This window comes from Lactuca saligna, chromosome 7, assembly GCF_052625555.1.
Source record: "Lactuca saligna cultivar CGN05327 chromosome 7, ASM5262555v1, whole genome shotgun sequence".
NCBI classification, from domain to species: Eukaryota; Viridiplantae; Streptophyta; class Magnoliopsida; order Asterales; family Asteraceae; genus Lactuca; species Lactuca saligna.
In genome coordinates, this window is record NC_136423.1 from 158,773,428 (window position 1) to 158,788,892 (window position 15,465).

The 15,465-nt window shown below is 35.4% G+C and overlaps 1 protein-coding gene across 1 annotated transcript; it reads left to right on the forward strand.

Annotated features, from left to right (window-relative positions):
• Positions 1-8,294: 8,294 nt before the first annotated feature.
• On the forward strand, positions 8,295-8,876 carry LOC145007386 (uncharacterized). Its single transcript, XM_078966331.1, has one exon. It carries the CDS (start codon positions 8,295-8,297, stop codon positions 8,874-8,876), a length of 582 nt encoding a protein of 193 aa, XP_078822457.1.
• The last annotated feature ends 6,589 nt before the right edge of the window (positions 8,877-15,465 follow it).

Below are 15,465 nucleotides of genomic sequence, written 5' to 3' on the forward strand. Positions count from 1 at the left end.
GGATTTACCAAGAATCTGGATAGGAGTACAAACTCTAATAACGATGGTTACACCCTTAGACTTTAATCTAAGACCTAATGGGAAAATTCAAATCCTAAAAACTAAAGGTACACCTTCATGATCAGGATCACCTGATAAGGGAATTCAAATCCCAGGGGAATTGATACAAATTCCTAATAAAAATTCAAAACCATACTACATTGTATTCAATGGACCCAACGCTGGTATATTTGAGGACTAGAATATCACCAAAAAGGCAACAAAAGGAATTAAAAGTGTTAAACATAAAATTTTTAATAACTTTCTTGAAGCCAAGATAGTCGTAGATCAATACACAAGATCTTAAAGATGCTCAGAACTACAACTTATTACTGTAGCAGAGACCTTAAGGCCTAACACATTCAAATTAGCCTTAAAATTCTACCAAAAGTTCAAAAACCGTTATTGGAAGCCTTCCAAGAAGAACTCCCAAAAATACTGAAGAAGTCACATTTGACCTGCCAGTAGAAATCAAGATAAAAGACTTCGAGTATGCTCGAAGTACAACGGAACAAAATTTTCTAGAAGAAAAATTCTCCACTATTGACGGGAAGAATTTAAGCCACTACAATTTCTACAAAAATGCCAACTCTTTACAAGTGTATGAAGCATTTCAACTAGGATTTGTAAAAACCATCTATCCTAGTCAAAACCTACAGGAAATAAATCTTTTCTCTAAAATCTTTACAAAAGCAATATAAACATTCAGAACAAGATGCAGCAAAAAGGTTCAAGACATTTTTCTAAAGTTCAACAGTAGCATCCCATACTGGAATGATAAGGATGAAATAAAATATCATCCTCATCATTTAGTACAGATAGGCATCTGCAAACAAGAAACCTATATGCCCAGCAAAGCCATGGAAGAAAAGCTTGAAAGAGCCTATATCCTCCAGCTAGCAAAATCTAGAATTGAAATCTTTATCAATAAGGTTTTCAGTTTTTCAACAGATGACAAGATCTTCGTCAATGGATATGATGCTAATGAGAAGACCTTAATCTACAGCAAATACAGCAAAGAGATTTCTCCGGCCAATGAACAACTATTCTTAGCCTTCCAAAGATAAGCCACTACACAATAATGTAGTTAGTGGATCATTTGGTCAGCAACGTAAAACACTTGTATCATATCCTCTCTATGCTTCTATAAATAGAGAGTTATGCTTTCATTTGTAGGCAGAGTGAAAATACGAGAGCCTTATGCATTCCTATTGAAATCTGCAAATGTGTTAGTAAAACCCCATATTGGGTTTATAATTTGAAATTGTAAAAACCTTCGGGTTTTAGTTCATTTATAAATAAGAGAAGTTTTGTTAATCCATCCTTTGTGAAACTGTCTGTATTTTTGAAGTCTGAAGTCTTATTCGTCGTAATGCTCTAGTACTAACAAGTACCGCTAGTCAGAAGGACGTAGGGAAGAAGGAACGATCGACACTAAGATTGACGAAGAGATCATAGAGCCTCACGCACGAGCAAGGTATGAAAACTATTTTTTAATTTATAACAAAACTATCCTTTTTAGAGGTTTTTTTTTTAATTTCACAAACTATAAACTCTATAATAAATAATCTTTTATAAAAAGGATAAAATTATATAACAACTCAAACGAGTAGTAACAAAGTATTAGCCAATCAAGAACCTAATAAGTTCATGATTTCTCAAATAACAGATTGCAGAATTGCTATTAAACAACTTCAAAGAAATTTAGATTATATTAATGATAGAAATTCCTTTAATAGATTTAACACTACAAACGTCTCTACGTTATGATTTTAGAAAGCAGATAAATGCTAAAAATAGAAGATTTGCACACATTCGTATACAAAATCACTTAAAAAAACGGTCTTAACTCTAATAAAAATCATTTAACGGAGTTAAAAGATAAGCTTTTAACTTAAATTTATCCGCAACCAATTCCTAGTGTGTGTGTGTGTGTATATATATATATATATATATATATATATATATATATATATATTGACAATTTCTTGAAATTTAAGAGGTATACACATTACAACACAACGTACAACCTTATCAAGCTTATATTGTACAACATTGTATCTTTTCCCTCTCTCTCTCTCTCTCTCTCTCTCTATATATATATATATATATATATATATATATATATATATCAAAAAGGGGCTATAAAAAGATCAAAATTTAATAAATTAACAATTCTAACATTTCTTAACGTATGGGTTTCGAGTTATACATATATATTGCACATATTTATGAAACAAACTCATAACACAAGAATATATATTAAGTATATCAAGAAATGGTATCTACAAACCTTAAGTGTATATATATATATATATATATATATATATATATATATATATATATATATATATACACACACACACAAGTATATAAAAAGGGAATACAACCAAAAATACATACAATCTTATAGGATTTGAAGTGCACACCCAAGGTCAATAGAAATTCAAGCAAGTACATAAGACTAAATCAACCCTTCACTCCCTTCAATGTCACACAAACCCATGTATTCTATTTATACAAACAAATACACAATCAATACATCATACTTATACACACATGAATCAATGAATGTATTGTACTCTCAAAATCCTTCCAAAATTTTCCAAGTACCACAAATCCATCAAAAAGTCTTCCAAAATTTGAGTGAAGATCACATATTGCAGAAATTAATCAGTCTCACCTTATTCCCACAAGAGCTCTCGACCCCTCTCTTATTTTTGTTCACAGATTGGCTGTTCAGAAACACACAGGAGGTGTGTTGAGTCCCTGTGAGAACAAGGAGGCGACAGCCTCTCTTCTACCTCTTGATCGATGTCTACAGCATTGCCCTCCTTTCCCCCTGTTCACCACCGGCCAAAAGAAGAGGCGACAGCCACGGCAGTCCTCTTCCTCATCCCACTTCTGTCGAGTGCCAGTACCACAAACAACCCTGTGAACACAAGAAACAAACCGAACATCCTTTCTCTATATCGATATATGTCAAAAGCAAACCCAAACATCCAATTCCCAATGAGTTCTATAAATAAATAAATAAATAACAAATAGAAGAAGAAGAAATAGAAAGAAGAAGATCAGGGAACCGCCGGAGCAGCCGCCGTCCACGTACCTTTAAAACCACCGAGAGCAAAACCGACCGAAGTGGGTGTTTCCCCGGAGCAAACATCGGAGACGGAAGCCCCCTTTTGATTCCCCACCTTCGCACCTTCCTTCCGAGACAGAAGAAGCGCAGGATCCGCTTTCGTTACTCCCCCTCTACAAACCAATAAGGAACCGGAGGTGCTCTTCTCCTCATCGGGTCTTCCACCACCGAGCCTTCCCTGTCACTGCTTCGTTCGTGATTAGCCTTCACGATCAGAGGAAACTAACGACCGGAGGTGCCTTTTCCCGTCGCTGAGAGCATAAGCTGCCCCCGTTCTCCTATTTCCTTCTCGGCAGATGAATCATCGGACGCGCTTGTGTGCTTCGTTCGTGTATCTGTTCGCTTTCATTCATGTTCCATTTCCTTCGATTTATCAGACGAGGGCACAAAAGCGCTAATTCTTTTTATTTGATCCTATTGGCCGATTCAGCCCCTACAAATATTGAGTAATGCCAAAACAACCCTTATTTGTAAAGATTGATCAAAGATGGTCACTTTTGATTAATTAATTTACTAAGTAAACCACCTTTTGCTGAGTTATTTCCAAAGTAGCCACTGGAACTCTTTTAAAGTCCATGAAATGTGACCTCGCAGTTATTCACGAAAAGTTTCACCAAAATGAACCGGGATCAAGATCACACTACAAAAGTGAGTTTCTACAACCCATCTTTTATTGTATTAATATTTATGAGACAATATATGTGTGTCTAATTAAGTTTTGACGATTTACATTAGTTATACGTTAAAATAGCATCATATTTTGATATTGGTCAAATGCATTTGAAATAACAAATCGAAAATGTATAGATCTTCAATAAATCGCAAAAGTTATAGTAGAATGTTATAAATGACATAATATCCCTCGTTGTGATATATTACTTAATAATATCAAAAATCACAAAATTATATGTAAATTGCTATGACAACACAAGTTGGTATTGTAAATCACAAAATGATGAATTCACATGTATAAGTTGAAGTATTGACGGGAAGCATGAAACAATATACAAATGACCAAAAATATTATTCGATTATAAAATGAAGTACATTGTCATACACTGAGGAAACACTCAGATTATGAAAATGTATAATTAATAGATAAAATTATTCAAATTGAACTTTTAATATATATTGTCGTGTAAAAATGAAAGGAAATGTATTAATATATTTTTATATTAATTATATAAATACAACTCAATTTATTAAGTTATGGATTTTTATTGCAATAAATAACATGATCGAATTCACGACTTAAGAGTCGTTATTTGCGAAATATTGTATTGCATTAATCATGTAAATTATAAATATTGTAGGCGTTCGATATACTTATAACGGAGAATTTAGGATTAGGATGCCTAGACACATTCTTAGGATCCATCACACCCACGGGACGCTCTATATGAGCTATGTTTGTTCTAAAAGCTTTATGAGTTAGGATTATATCCTAAGCTGCATGGGTTATGTTTGTACAATACTAAGACCATACGTCTTAGCGGAAAGTCCTCTGTGTCATAATCGTTAATCTTATGGAACGAGGAACGTCAGGTATAAGTTCTGTATTGGAGACTTACATGGGTTGACATCCCGCCATCAGTTGCTAGCTACAACCATCGATTGACGAGTTGAAACAAGCATTGGCGTTTCCTAAACGATAAATTCCACGACAATAAATAATCATGGGTGTGAACTTTCAGCACTAAAACTTGCAAGTGCTAGCGGAGAGGCGTTTTTCATGATTCGGTTATGACCTCAATATAGATCCTGAGTCTGTCTTGTCACCATATAGAATCGATATTGGATTGTACGAGGTTTTTGTTCAGTGGTACTAGTTGAAAGAGATTATATGTAGTAAGATAGATTGTGACTCAAAATGATAAGATAGAATCGATATTGGATTGTATGAGGTTTTTGTTCATTGGTACTAGTTGAAAGAGATTATATGTAGTAAGATAGATTGTGACTCAAAGTGATGAGTGTTAATATTATTAGAAATTAAGTTGTATAATACTTAATTAATATCACAACCCGGCTAATGAAAGTTTAATAACTTATAATTAATAAGTTATTTATATAAACCCTTTTTTTATACGAAAACATAATTTTTATATGGGAGGAGTTTGCTCCGCTGGTTAAATGTCGTTTCCTAAATTAAGTAAGATAATACTTAAAAAATACTACGACACGAATTTACAAAGTTTATAAATTTGAAACTTATGAGTTTTACATATATACTATACGAGTGCTTGTACAAGGTTTTAAGAGTAAATTCAGATATTTTATATTTTTCACAATAAGTGATATGACTTTCTTTCATATAAAAGGGTATTTAAAATCTTTATATAAAAAGCAATTTTTGGTCATGAGAACCGTAAATATTTGTTATACATTTGATTTTCTTATATATTCAACAAATGGTTTTATTTGGATTTGAGCAAATGATATATTTTTAAATGAATCTAACTACACTTTTAAAAACCGTTTATTTTTATACTTTCGATAAAAAGTTGTGTTTATACAAGCTAGTCAACCAGAGAAATTTTATAAAACACTTTTGGATTATAAAATTACTTCGTGTAAAAACATGTAGAACCCACCCACAATTTTTGTTGACGTATTTCAAATACTTGTATTCTCAAGTTATTTAGCAGGTCGAAAGTGTTCACTCTGTATTTTATTATCGTTAGGGCCAATATCCACCAAATATCCAGGATCCTCAGCTACCTCAGGATCCCGACTATCACCGTTATTATTATTATTTAACATTTTATAACGGTTATATTTTGTTCATAACCTACACATGTGCAGAAGTAGTCAAGGGAAGACCAATTCTCAACGAAGAATTATCTCAACTATGCTAAAGACCCAGAATACTTAGTCAAATAACATTCATGAAGCTGGTCATAGAGGATCCCGGAAATATCAGACATCTTGTTGGCTAGTTTAGATTATAAACTGACACTTGTATCCCACACACAACACATTATTTTTCATTTGTTCTTAGTGGAATATTCTCTGTAATCATCATTTTACATTAACAAAATCATCAAGGCAGGTGATTATTGTCACCTCCCAAGGTTTTTTGTCAAAGATCCTAGCAAGGATCAAGGGCTTTCCGTGTAAACCATCATGTCACTCTCTTTTATCATGTGCTAACGCACAATTTGAACATCATAGCCTCTCATTCAATTTTGTTGATTAGTACTTTTGTAGTTTTTTCCCAAAACAATTTGGCGCCCACCATGCGGTCGTGGTGTTCAAAATCATCGAAAGATCATTTCTACACAACCGATCATTTCTTCATCCTCTACTCCTTCCATTTCAACCAAATAACAACCTTCTCCTCCGAGAAGGCCCCCTAGTCAGAGGAAAATGTCTGACACTTCCAAGAAAAGCACCCCTGCGATCACTAACCAAGGAAATTTGGGATCTTCAGGACTCCAGGATCCGACTGACTCGATCACTACTACATAACTCTTAGCTATGATGAGGAAAATGACATAACATGTGACCCAACATCAGGAGGAGAACAGATCTGATATTTGCATATTTAGTCTTATATTAAGCATAGATTTTTATCATTTTTTAGCAAATTTATAGCATATCATGGACAAAAGATAATTAAAAGTGTTTTAATTGTGTTTTCAGTCCAAAAGAAAAGCTCTGGAGCAAAAGGAAGTAGGAGAAGCGGTTGGGAGCTCGGGAGTTGAACAAAGAAGAAAAATGCTAAAAACATAAGGTACTCGACGATTAGGGTTGACTACTCGGTGAGTCGCATCGAAGGATCGAGAAGATAAGGACTCTAAGACTTACCGTGCATAGGAATTAAGTGATGGACTCGATGAGTTGGTCATGGACTCGGCTAGTCGGTTCAAATCTATAAATACAGCTTTCCAGATCGACCTAAAGAATTATGGAACCCTTGGGGAAAAGTAAACTGCGAATTAAAGTTAGGACAGAGCTGGAGAACGAAGATACAACCCTAAAACCAATCCCGAAGAATATTTGAGGCAAAACTACATCATTATTACTTTAATCTATTGTTCTTCATTATGTTTAGACTTTTAGATTTCATTTTTATGTTGTTAATCTCCTCAATCATGAGCTAAAACCTTTAAGCTTCTGTTTGGGGAGACAAAATTGATACTATGGATTGATTATATATGGTAGGATTGATTTAATATTGGTGATTTTGTTGATTCTAGCTTGTTAAAGAACCTTATGTGTGAATGATAACTACTTTTTTGTTAATAGGAAGATAATTAAGTTGCATGAACATCTCTTAATTGCTACCTCATATAATTTATGTGACCACGTCATTATATGGCTAGGATTAGCGACTGTGAAACTAGAATCAATAGAAAAATAGATAAATTCATGTGTGAGCTTGTGTGATGACCATCAACAAGAGGTTAACTAAAGGACCAAATTAGTTAGCTATTACAAGTCTAAATTAACCCGAATAAATAACCTCGTGAATCAAATTAAATTAGACAACAAGCCACTGTTTGAGTTAGTTTGTTCTCTAAGAATTAGTGCAGCGAACGTGAATCTAATTACTTGAATCGGTAGCCAATAGAAGAATTAATCCATTTCACTATTACCATAATATCAACCATAGGATCAATTGAGTTGAACTAAACTGAAGTCGCCTTCGTCATTGAATTTAGTTGAATCTTTGTTTTTCTAGTTTTTAGTTTAAGTAATAGTTAGTAAGTTTCTAGTCTTGTAAAACTAGAGAAAACCCCTTTGTATTATTTAAATTTAGATAAAATTAGTTTTTAGTTTTAATTTACCGTTCCCTGTGTTCGATACACTACTTATTTAGCTTACCACAATTGATAGGTCCACTGCCTTTGTGTGTTTATTTTATAATTAAAAGTAGGTTTAAAACTAGTTGAGTGAACACACATCAAGTTTTTGGCGCTGTTGCCGGTGAACTTCCAAGTAAAACCAAGAATAATCCGAGAATGGAGAATGTGAATGCTATAACATCCAGTTATGGGGAACTTTTCACTCCTCTGACCCTGCACAGAAGGTCTCAACAAAGGTACAAGCAGAAAAGACTAAAGAGTTGAGTTCAGCAAAGCCCAACCCGACTCGTTGAGTCCCTCTAATGGACTCGACGAGTCCATGCCCTGATGACAAATCTGTTGTTTCCTTAAAGCATTACAGGCCTCCTTTGCCATTTCCAAATCGAGCCATACCAGATGAAAAGGTCAAAGCATACAGATCTTTCATGGAACATGTTAAAGCCCTTCAAGTCAACATCCCATTTGTTGAAACGATGCTTCAAACTCCCAAATATTTGAACTTGCTAAAGGGTCTTTTTGCTGCTAGAAAAGATATGGCAGAAGTCACGGAATTAGTATTAAATGAACTACCAGAAAAGAAGGGCAATTCGGGAAGCATCTCCATTCCGTGCCAATTTGAAAATATACTTGCTACTCAAGCATTGACCGATTCGGGTGCAAGTATAAACTTAATGCCTTTTTCTTTCTTCAAGAAGCTGAAGTTACCAGAGCCAAGGTTTATTAATATGAAGATCCATTTGGCGGACAAGACGTTCATTTATCTAAGAGGTGTTTGTGAAGATCCTCTCATAAAAGTGGACAAATTTGTATTCCCCATGGACTTTGTAGTGCTTGATATGGAAGAAGATCGCAAAATTCCAATTATATGGGGAGACCATTTTTGAATACCGCATGCGCATTGATAGATGTATGTGAGTCCACACTAACATTAAGGGTAGGAGATGAGTCAGCTGTGTTTAAAGCTATACCAGAGATTAAGCAAGAAGAAGCAAGAAAAGAAGAAATTTCCTTCATTGATTTGGATGATGAAATACTCCAAAAAGAACTTGCACTCTTATAAGAAGAAGATGCAAGTAAATTTCTACTATCTTCTGGAGGAAATAATGATGTTGAAAAGGACTTAGAGGAGATAGAGAAGATGCTGGAAGGAACTAATTCAGAAAACATAATGGAATGTGAGGAATTCGCACCGACTCGCCGAGTCAAATTGACAGACTCGACGAGTCGAGTCGAAAACCTCATCAATTTGGATATTCTTGAACTTCTTGTCACCAGTCCCTTGTCTGATTTGGACATGAAGATTTTTCCTAATTCTTTAGAAGATCGAGTAGCAGAAGGTGGAATTGTTAAAGCATATGGTGACTTTCAACACGTTCAAGCAGCTTGCCTCGATACAATAATGCAAGAAGATGAAGACATTCCACTTGAAGAGGAGGCAAGTTTTGGAGAAGAAGGGAATGCAACCGTTAAGAAAGATGATGTTTATAACCCATTCATTGAGTCACGTATAACCAAACCTCAAGCCCGAGTTTTTATCAATTATGAAGTAATTAAGTTTAAAGAAGGAGAAGTACAAAAGAGGGTTTAAGAGAATGGGGTGAAGAAGAAGAAGATAGGGAAAAGGAACATGCGTGCAATTGAAGAAGATGCCACAAGGAAAAAGAGAGAAGAACTAAGATGGGCATACAAGAGGAAGATACATGCCTATAAGACGAAATATAAACCGCAAAAGATTAGGGGTGTATTCCCGATGCAGGAAAATGAAGAAATGTAGATGGGAAGGAGTCCAACTAACAACTCCTTAAAAAGAAGCGCTTGGCGAGAGGCAACCCGTTATGAGAGTTTGCTTTCTCTTATCTTTCTCGTTTTATTTTTAATTGATTTTTGTTTTTAGGATTTTCTTTTTCTGTTTTCATCTTCTAAATCATCAAACATGAATGCTTGAGAGTACGCATGGTCTGAGTGTGGGGTGGTTTAAATATTATAAATACATGGATAAAATTATAACTTTTGAAATGTTTGCGAGTGACTCGGTGAGTCTGACCTTGACTCGACGAATCTATTCAGCATCCGGATGAGTTTCAATTCACGACTGTACACGACGAATCTGAGCCTGACTCGACGAGTCGATGTTATTTACAGAAAAAAAAATTATTATATTTTTACATCTGGTAAAACTAGGGTTTTTACCCTAATGAGATCATATTCCATTCATACTCTCCGTACGCCCACTCTTACTTTCTCTCTCAAACACTCATCAAGTTCTTCAATTTTTTCAAAATTCTCGAATTTCATCACCAAAGGTACTTAATTTCCTCCATAATTCTATTAAATTCATGAGTTTTAGATGTTATAAGGTGTCAATTTTATAGAATACCCGTTTTTGAAGTTTAGTGAATTGTTAGGGTTTTGATTTTGGATTAATTGTGTTGTTTTGGATGGATGTTCTTGCTCTAATACACCTTATGGACATCCTTGGACAAACCCTTGGACGAATTTTGATTTTTTATGGTCGAATTTTACAGGACCCGTCGACTGACTCCCGCAGTTCATCGGACTCGCGGAGTCGTTCATGGACTCGTCGAGTCAGGAACCCAAAAAAAAAATTGTTTCAACGCGTTTCTGTGTCATCTGGATTGTTTGTAAATTGTTTTACAGGAACCATGTTTTCACGTGGACGAAGCTCTCGAGGAAGTCAAGGAGATTTTCCTTGGTTACATTTTCCACAAATCAACTCAAATTCAACAAGGAATAATTGGAAGAAGAAGCTTGAGGAGCTCAAGAAAAAAGAGATATGTGTTCCCTATACAATTGATTGGGAATGGTTGGGGGGCATTCGTTATGAAGAAGAGTTGGCCCCTTATATAATCAAGACATTTGTACACAATGGAGTATCCATTACATGTGATGGATGGAGTCGTGTCTTCCGTATTCAAGAACCGATCTATCGTGAGCTGTGCTTGGAGTTCTTTTCCACAATAAATTTCTAGGGTGTGGATGATTATTACAACCTCGAAAGTGTTACTTTTTGCCTTGGGGGTGAGCTTCGTCATTGTTCTATGGTCGAACTAGCTTGGAGATTGGGGATATATGACCAACATGTGGTCAACACGGATGCATTTCCTACATTTCTGGAGCATTGCCATAATGCATTTCCGGATGGGATCACAAGTTCAATTTGGTGGAACAGCATTGCTAATAAAGTTTACATTCCGATGTCGGCTCAAGAAGGGAGCATACGATCACCCACACACCGCCTCATTCACTGGCTTATTTCGAACACCATTAACCTAAGGAAAGATGATGACAAGGTTTCTAACCTTGATGTTTTCTTTCTTTAGAGCATCATTACACCCGATATGTTTTGCAACATTCCATGGTGCATCGCTTCATACTTGGCGGAAGGAGCGGTCAAGGACCGCAAAACTTCAAAAATTAATGGTGGCATGTTCGTGACACGTTTAGCCCACTCTTACAGGTTAATGACTAACGGTGCTTGGAACTTGCTAACTGAGATTCCGACATCTCCCTTTAATCCTATTCTTTTTTGCAGGGCACACATTATTGAAGATTATGGAGGAGGTCATTATGCTATTCCACATGACGATCCGGTGATCGGGCCCGAGGCACCAGGACGGAGGGTTCAATCGAGACGTGAGCGGGAAGTGGAAGAGGAACCGCTGGTGATTTCGGTGGACAATGACGAAGTACCAATGGGTTGGTACAATGTCGATATGAGGAGGCTCCAAGATCAAATGGCGAGGGGTATTAATTTTAGCAACGAATCCCACGTGCGACTTTTTGACCATTTTCATATTCCACACATTGATGGAGGTAACTTCCCCTACATTCATTCTTGGGACGAGGTAATTAACGCAAGGCGGAGTGGAGCTGGTGGGAGCAGGGTTGTCCATGGCCATGATGAGGAAGAAGATGATTAGTTTTTTTTATGTCTAATAGAACAATTTTTATTTGTTTTTTTTATTTTGTTTGGTGTGTTTTAAATTCTTAATTAGGTCTTAAACTCTTTTGTGCTTAATGTTCTATTTGCCTTGGTTTATTTCAGAATTCGGTTTAGGAAATGCTTGCATAAGGAGTCTAGAGTATGTGAGAAAAACATGGAAACGAGTCAAGAAAGATCGACGTATTGAGTTTGAGTGTTGATTCCGGTCTGTGAGGGTTTATGAGTGAACGTTTACTGAAGCTATGGGAGGTTTTGAAGCCCACTAGAAGCTGGATTCAGGATAGAGTTAATTTTGTTCACCCAGCGCTGACTCGCCGAGTACATATAACCTACTCGACGAGTCGCAGTTCATTTTCATGATTTCAGCAATTTCGCGCTATTACTTGACGAGTCGTTTATATGACTCGATGAGTCCTTCATTTATCCACCACAAGGGCTGCTGACTTGATGCTGATGGTTACACCACTTGACCATTTATTCTTTGTAATCAATTCCTAAAGATTTTACAGTATTTTTCCTGCACATTTGAAGCTACGCATATATGATTTGATTCCCAAGACATGGATGAGCTTTTCCATGGCTAAAGTCGATTAAAGTAGGAGCTTAATAGAAGATGATCAACCTATCAACTGCTACCCCATAGGGGTTTGTTCCAATTCTCTCTATATTTCATGTTTTTATTTTCATGCATAACATGCAATGAGGACATTGCATAAATTAAGTGTGGGGTAGGGGTTGATTTCATTTTAGTAAATTTAGAATTTTAATGTCCTAATTTAGGTCAATTTTTAAAAATACCAAAAATGTTACTTAGTACTTAATTTAGAAAATTTTGGTAAAAAGTAATTAGGATTCCATGTTAGAATTATGTTGATGATTGCATGAAGACCCATATAGGATTTATAGTTTGAAATTCTAAAAACCTTCAGGTTTTAGTTCATTTATAAATAAGAGAAGTTTTGTTAATCCATCCTTTGTGAAACTGTCTGTATTTTTAAAGTCTGAAGTCATGCTCTAGATACTAACAAGTACCGCCAGTCAGAAGGACATGGGAAGAAGGAACGATCGATACTAAGATTGACGAAGAGATCATAGAGCCTCACGCACGAGCAAGTTATGAAAACTATCTTTTAATTTATAACAAAACTATCCTTTTAAAGTTATTTTTTTTAATTTCAGAAACTATAAACTCTATAATAAATAATCTTTTATAAAAAGCATAAAATCATATAACAACTCAAAGGAGTAGTAACAAAGTATTAGCCAATCAAGAACCTAATAAGTTCATGATTTCTCAAATAAAAGATTGCAGAATTGCTATTAAACAACTTCAAAGAAATTTAGATTATATTAATGATGAAATTTCTTTAATAGATTTAACACTACAAACGTCTCTACGTGATGATTTTAGAAAGCAGATAAATGCTAAAAATAGAAGTTTTGCACACATTCGTATACAAAATCACTTAAAAAACGGTCTTAACTCTAATAAAAATCATTTAACGGAGTTAAAAGATAATCTTTTAACTTAAATTTGTCCGCAATCAATTCCTGGTGTGTATATATATATATATATATATATATATATATATATATATATATATATATATATATATATATATCAAAAAGAGGCTATAAAAAGATCAAAATTTATTAAATTAACAATTCTAACATTTCTTAACGTATGGGTTTCGATTTATACATATATATTGGACATATTTATGAAACAAACTCATAACACAAGAATATATATTAAGTATATCAAGAAATGGTATCTACAAGCCTTAAGTATATATACACACAAGTATATAAAAAGGGAATACAACCAAAAATACATACAATCTTATAGGATTTGAAGTGCACACCCAAGGTCAATAGAAATTCAAGCAAGTACATAAGACTAAATCAACCCTTCACTCCCTGCAATGTCACACAAACCCATGTATTCTATTTATACAAACAAATACACAATCAATACATCATACTTATACACACATGAATCAATGAATGTATTGTACTCTCAAAATCCTTCCAAAATTTTCCAAGTACCACAAATCCATCAAAAATTCTTCCAAAATCTGAGTGAAGATCACATATTGCAGAAATTAATCAGTCTCACCTTATTCCCACAAAAACTCTCGACCCCTCTTTTTTTTTTTTCACAGATTGGCTGTTCAGAAACACTCAGGTGGTGTGTTGATTCCCGGTGAAAACAAGGAGGCGACAGCCTCTCTTCTACCTCTTGATCGATGTCTACAGCATTGCCCTCCTTCTTTCCCCCTGTTCACCACCGGCTAAAAGAAGAGGCTGCCGGCCGCCACGGCAGTCCTCCTCCTCATCCCACTTCTATCGAGTGCCAATCCCACAAACACCCCTGTGAACACAAGAAACAAACCAAACATCCTTTCTGTATATCGATTTATGTCAAAAGCAAACCCAAACATCCAATTCCCAATGAGTTCTATAAATAAATAAATAACAAATAGAAGAAGAAGAAATAGAAAGAAGAAGATCAGGGAACTGCCGGAGCAGCCGCCGTCCACGTACCTTTTAACCACCGAGAGCAAAACCGACCGAAGTGGGTGTTTCCCCGGAGCAAACATCGGAGACGGAAGCCCCCTTTTGATTCCCCACCTTCGCACCTTCCTTCCGAGACAGAAGAAGCGCAGGATCTGCTTTCGTTACTCCCCCTCTACAAACCAATAAGGAACCGGAGGTGCTCTTCTCCTCATCGGATCTTCCACCACCGAGCCTTCCCTGTCACTGCTTCGTTCGTGATTAGCCTTCACGATCAGAGGAAACTAACGACCGGAGGTGCCTTTTCCCGTCGCTGAGAGCATAAGCTGCGCCCGTTCTCCTATTTCCTTCTCGGCAGATGAATCATCGGACGCGCTTGTGTGCTTCGTTCGTGTATCTGTTCGCTTTCATTCATGTTCCATTTCCTTCGATTTATCAGACGAGGGCACAAAAGCGCTAATTCTTTTTATTTGATCCTATTGGCCGATTCAGCCCCTACAAATATTGAGTAATGCCAAAACAACCCTTATTTGTAAAGATTGATCAAAGATGGTCACTTTTGATTAATTAATTTACTAAGTAAACCACCTTTTGCTGAGTTATTTCCAAAGTAGCCACTGGAACTCTTTTAAAGTCCATGAAATGTGACCTCGCAGTTATTCACGAAAAGTTTCACCAAAATGAACCGGGATCAAGATCACACTACAAAAGTGAGTTTCTACAGCCGATCTTTTATTGTATTAATATTTGTGAGAGAATATATGTGTGTCTAATTAAGTTTTGACGATTTACATTAGTTATACGTTAAAATAGCATCATATTTTGATATTGGTCAAATGCATTTGAAATAACAAATCGAAAATGTATAGATCTTCAATAAATCGCAAAAGTTATAGTAGAATGCTATAAATGACATAATTATCCCTCGTTGTGATATATTACTTAATAATATCAAAAATCACAAAATTATATGTAAATTGCTATGACAACAC

Excerpts from the sequence above, each read along its gene's own strand:
- LOC145007386 (XM_078966331.1), top strand. The coding sequence starts at position 8,295 with ATGGACTCGACGAGTCCATGCCCTGATGACAAATCTGTTGTTTCCTTA.